Below are 5,565 nucleotides of genomic sequence, written 5' to 3'. Positions count from 1 at the left end.
AGTCGTTAAATAAAACAAAACACCAACAAAAAAAAAACATCGAGTGCAACTGAAATCGGAGGTTGAGCTGTTTGGATGTAGCTGTGCCAAAACAAAGATATATTAATACCTTTTATACAGACTGTGAACACAATTCACATTTAGCTGAATTCCCAACGTTAATCCAAATGGAACAGCCACTCTCAAATGATCCACAAAGTAATACTATATATTTTTGAGATAAGCAGTCTATTTCACTCCAGTTTAATGTGGAAACAACTGCACACTGAATTAAAAAAATACCATCAAACACCTAGAAGTAATTAAATACAGGGATAAAGGGGCGTTAAACTATTAAATACTTGTTTTGCAAAAACATCCTGTTGAAAATAACCTCCTCTCTGCCAACAAAGAGTCAGTTTTCTACATTTACAAGTGAGGCAGGGGAGCTTGGAGCAGCAGGCGTTTCTCTTTTTAAATGAGTAAACGTGCACGTTATAAATGTACTAAAGTGTTCAAAAGTTTATAAAGTATTTCTTTAAAGTTTGTATTTCATCATGTGAGTTCTACTATACACATTTACTAACCTGTATAAGTTTAAAGTTGTTAAATGTGCAGTGCCACAGCAAGCCACGCGGGTCCTAAAGAGCTCTCATTGAGAAGCCACGTGTCCGTTTCCAAAGCCTCTCCAACTTAACCACCTCCTTTGTACGACTAACCCACATCGGCAGCGTCCCTCCACATAAAGGGATTTGCAATTTCAAGATATTTCAGCTTAAATGTTTTTGACAGTTCCCCCGCTTTTACTTCGGCTTGGTTATTTTAACTGTGCCAAATGGGTCACCTTGGGTTGCTGTCTGCGCGCAAAGGGCTTTTGCGCGCATTCAGTCTGAATTTTTTCCAACTTTCCTTGACGGGGAAACCAGCTGCTGGTCGTGAAAAGACGGCTTATTAATTGTCCTTTGTCATGCAGAATTGCTTGATTTCTAAAGAAACGTACAAAGGCTCTTTTTCAGGATTCAAGTATTTTGTTTCGTGCGTATTTTCAAACCATCGAATCAGCTGCAGCGCCGCGCCGTCTACCAGACTCTCAGGTACTGACTGCCTGCTCCCTTTGTCCCCTTTTAATGCTGTTGTAAATCGTGCAGACTGATTTGTTACAAGCTGTTCTTTTAATCTGATAGATAAGAGACATGTCAAAGAAAAGCCGTAAATAAAAAATTAGCCGGAATAAAGACAAGGGCGAGTCTGCTAGATGGGCGCCTGTTGACTCAAGCGGCTCTCCAGCGTCAGGGGAGCCCTCTCCTCAGCTCCGTCAAGGTTACGTCCACAATTCCCTTTTCTTCTTTTTTAAAAGACACCGTGGTCCTTTTTGCTACAATGAATTGATCGGCACAAAATTAAGAATAAATAAATTGAGCATTTGGAGCACCGAGCGTATAAGCTCCCCCAGGGCGCATACCCCCGGGCTATTGAATGGATAAAGGGCGCTTTGCCGAGGACGATGTGAGCAAAATGGGGCTCTATGGTGCAATTAACAAAATAGTCTAATCCCATATCTTAACAAATGCAAATATTTGAGTTTTGTTAAAATGGTTAAGTGAACAATTAATTCAAAGTTTACTCGGGAAAATTCACATCCAAAAAGACCCACTGGTGCAGATAATGTGCTGCACGCAATTTAAGAGTTTTTATTACCTTTAAAAAAGTCCAAAGCAATTTAGCAAGTAAAGCAAATACACATTAAATACTTTTCAACATAAAACATATCATTTTGAGAACCGAAGCTTCAGTTCCAGAGCAGCTGTAGTGGTGCGTAAAATACGTGAAGAAAGCTGTAAACAACTCCTGGCTTTGTCCTTATGGAGAGGTTTTAGTGACTAGATGGCATATTTTTGTACTTACATTTAAATAAATGAACACTGTATTTAGACCGGTTTTACCAAAATAAACAACAGAAGTATTCGCCTTCAAGACTTATGAAGGCGAATTTATGTTTGAGGATCCATCCCTATTATTTTACTTGGCATATTATTATTCATTTACTGGATTTTATTATTTGTCATAAAAATGACATTATATAGAAATGAATAATTCTGTCTGTTTGTGTTTTAAACAATGTTGGCTGAGCCAAAGAGGCTTACGTGCAGTCAAAAATAAACCTGGAGCTCATTTAAAAGAGAATAAAATGGACCATACTGGTGCGTAAGAACAATATGGGTCATGGACACCAAACTGCTTCTCTTCCTCATTTGTTTTCATGTTAGATCGATATCTTAAGATATGCACACTCCTGATGCACCCGCCACCATTATTAACTCAGTCACACGACACAGATCATTTCAGCTGGGAATAAACCTGAAAGAAGCTCTCGGGGCCAGGCAGATATATTTGCGTTGAGTGTCCCCCAGGGAAAGCATATAATAAAGGACCCCATAACAACGTCTTTACCAGCTCTTGGTGATAAAGATTATTGAGCATTTGATTCACTCGTTCAGCTCATGTTGCCTAATGCGCTCCTTCTGGACACACGAGTGCGTTTTGCTGGTCTGGAGTGCAAGCTGGGAACGCCTTTGTCCTCCCCAACTCCTTTTTTAGCTCTCTTAGAAAACATTGTGGACCTTGTCCATCACCCTTGTACGTCTTCTCATGCACAAAATACACTTCACGCACAGTGACTGTGCCCCCATGTGAGAGAGGATTAATATATATATATATATATATATATATATATATATATATATATATATATATATATATATATATATATTTAAAAATGGCAATGAAATAGTGTTGCGTCTAAGCAACTGCATGAGATTACATGTGGTGTAAAAAAAAGGTGTAATTAATGTTACCATTTAGAACCAAAACTATCAGACAGTATTTGAGATTGTTTATCTTTTAACAGCATCGTCTGCATCTTGAATGTAATGCCGATATCAACACGAGGTTACCACCGCGCGCACTCAGTGGTGCGCAAAGACCAAACTATTTAACTCACACCACAACATAGTTTTCCGCTCAGAAATATTTTTATTTAAGTATCAACATTTTTAAATAAATAAATATTTTTACAATTACAGTGAAGATATAATTTACTGAGTCGTTTCAGTAATGTGACATTGAGGGGATCTTTCTCCAGCTTTTGATATTTGACGTCACCGTTCCATCCACAGAATGAATCTAACCAGTAGTCATCATGTATACAAAATACCCCCCCCCCCCCCCCCCCCCCCCCCCCAAAAAAAATACTAATAAACAATGTTGCTATTGTTTTTGTGGGTTCTTCTTTACAAATAAGCCTATCGCATTGGCAACAACAAATGGACCGTTTTCAGAAAAAAACTACATACAAAACGTACAACATGTATACAGCTATACAATAATTCAGAGCAAATCCCTGATTAAATATTCTCTTTCTATGTACAAACGACTGAACAACAAGTGGCACAGTCTGTTTTTTTTAGGTTTTTTTTGGCTGTATTCAAAAATCATGAGGACCAAAATGTTTTGTCGGGGAATAAGCAGGAGAGTTCAGGGGGAGACGGACAGGTCCACGTCCTCCTTATCGGACGAGGAGGGGGATATGGGAATGTCGTCGTCCTCTTCCTCCGAGCATCTCGCGGTTGACAGGGAAGAGCATTTGCAGTTGTGTGATCCAGTCCTTTGCCCGCTGCTCTTGCCCTCCTTTTTGTGCTTCACCCTGCGGTTCTGAAACCAGATCTTCACCTGTTTCTCGGACAAGTTCAGGTACGTGGCGATCTCGATGCGCCTCAGCCTGGACAGGTACATGTTGGACGTGAACTCTCGCTCCAGCTCCAAAAGTTGCGTGCTGGTGAAGGCTGTGCGCATGCGCTTGCTGCTCTGAAGTTTGCTGTTGCTGTTTTCTGTAAGAAAAACAAACACAATAAAGCGAGACGGTCAGCCCACGGTTCATGTTACGGCAACACTTTGTTACGTGGCTTTGCCCGCGCAATAAAATAACACACGAGCCCTTCACTCACCGATGGAGATGCAGTGGAACTGTCGCGGGTCCGGGACGGAGTACGCCGCTTGGTATATCCCCGGTGCGTGGCCGAGGTTGGCCGAGGAGTGCTGCCTCGACAGGGCCGAGTGGCAGTACTGCGAGCCGAAGGGCGAAAAGGACGCCTTGAGGAGCGGCAGCGTCGGCGGAGACGGGTGGAGCTGCGACGCGGTCATGCACAGCGGGCAGAAGCACAGCAGCCCGGCTTTCCTGGAGTGGCAGGAGCCCGGCAGCCCGTGCGGGTGGTGCGGCGAGTGCACGGCGTACGGGAACAGCGGCGGGTTGTTCTCGCTGCCCTTCTCGTTGGCCTCCCTTAAAATCAAGGAATCCACGAGAAAAGACCTCGGCATGTTGGCGAACGTCGTCGTTGTTGTTGCTGCTGCTGCTGCAGACGCGGCGGTAGGGGGGGTGGCTGAAGCTGAAGCTGGCGCGCGCGGTGGTGTCGGCGGTGCTCTCCTCGGGGCGGTGGACAGCGAAGTGGTGCTGAAGGCGCAGCGCGGCTGCTTAAATAGCCGCGCGCGCGGACTCGGTTGCGGCCATGTGACGGTTACGCCGTAAGCGGCCAAGAGCTCTCAATAGGGTTTTGTGCCTTTCTCTTGGCATTCCCACTGCACGCTTCCCCATTATTTCACTTGTTAACTAAATGAACGGCATAATGTAGTCTATTCTTGTCAGCCCCACCCACGCCGCGAGAGGCGGCACTGCCCATTCTCCCTTTTATCATCACCCTCATTTTATCATGGAGCACAGTTTAGAAAACGTCCCCGTCACATTTGGAAAAGCCGGTGTATGTATTCAAGTTTTGTCTTAGACATTGAGCGGCCTATTAGGTACGTATATAGTCTTAATTATGTCTGTATAACCAGGGCAAGGAGAGACGTCCAGACATATTTAACAACTGCTAATGTACATTGTTGTTAACAGTAGGGACGTTACCGACTCATTCCCATCGTTTATTTAAGAGGATTACTGTGCCTGATGAGGTCATTAGAGGGTATTTGTTATCAGCTGTATTTGCACTCCTGTATGTCTACGTTTCTCCGCGTTATTTATTTGTCTGAATAAACGCCAACGATGCTCCTGCTGATTTAGTGTAAGTTTTTAGCGGTTAATTACGCGAACAGGTATTTTGCACTTGTGTGGCTTAACCGTGAGTGTTGTGCGCAAACATAAACGCAACAGCTGAATGTAAAGTTTATGCATATCCATTTTAAGGTTAATGTGTCATTTCTGGGCACAAAAAAAGAAGGGACAAGTCATCGCCCGAAGGCAGTGCTGTTAAGGAGCAGTGATTAATTCCTTTGCTCGGGCCCCTGCCGAGTCGAGGGAAAGAATATGTAAAAATAACCAGGTTTTCACTCCGCGGCCCTTATTGAATGTCATTGTGGAGGGGTTTCAATGAGAGAGAAAGAGAGTCGAATTAAAGTGTGTGACAGCGGCGGATAGACGCAACAAAGGCGACTCTGTCATAGAGGAGCCCAGTGCGCGGCGCGTGAAGCCCCCGCCTCGCGCACTGATTGAATTAAGTAATAGGAAAACATTTTCTTTCACTTTAAGGCTCC

The 5,565-nt window shown here is 43.6% G+C and overlaps 1 protein-coding gene across 1 annotated transcript; it reads right to left on the bottom strand.

The window, feature by feature from the left end:
- Positions 1-2,992: 2,992 nt before the first annotated feature.
- On the bottom strand, positions 2,993-4,693 carry gsx1 (GS homeobox 1). Its single transcript, XM_040183129.2, has 2 exons — positions 3,984-4,693; positions 2,993-3,866 (listed from the first exon to the last, which is right to left on the bottom strand). Exons 1-2 carry the CDS (start codon positions 4,351-4,353, stop codon positions 3,514-3,516), a joined length of 723 nt encoding a protein of 240 aa, XP_040039063.1. The 5' UTR covers positions 4,354-4,693; the 3' UTR covers positions 2,993-3,513.
- Positions 4,694-5,565: the final 872 nt, after the last annotated feature.

This window comes from Gasterosteus aculeatus, chromosome 7 (assembly GCF_964276395.1).
Source record: "Gasterosteus aculeatus chromosome 7, fGasAcu3.hap1.1, whole genome shotgun sequence".
In the NCBI taxonomy this organism is placed as follows: Eukaryota; Metazoa; Chordata; class Actinopteri; order Perciformes; family Gasterosteidae; genus Gasterosteus; species Gasterosteus aculeatus.
Note: the sequence above shows the minus strand (reverse complement) of the source record. Positions and strands in the feature narration are given on the sequence as shown.

Bases quoted from the DNA above. Each gene is read 5' to 3' on its own strand.
- gsx1 (XM_040183129.2), bottom strand. From the start codon at position 4,353: ATGCCGAGGTCTTTTCTCGTGGATTCCTTGATTTTAAGGGAGGCCAAC. The intron at 3,867-3,983 runs GTGAGTGAAGGG...TTTTTCTTACAG, and splicing joins GTTCCACTGCATCTCCATCG to AAAACAGCAACAGCAAACTT.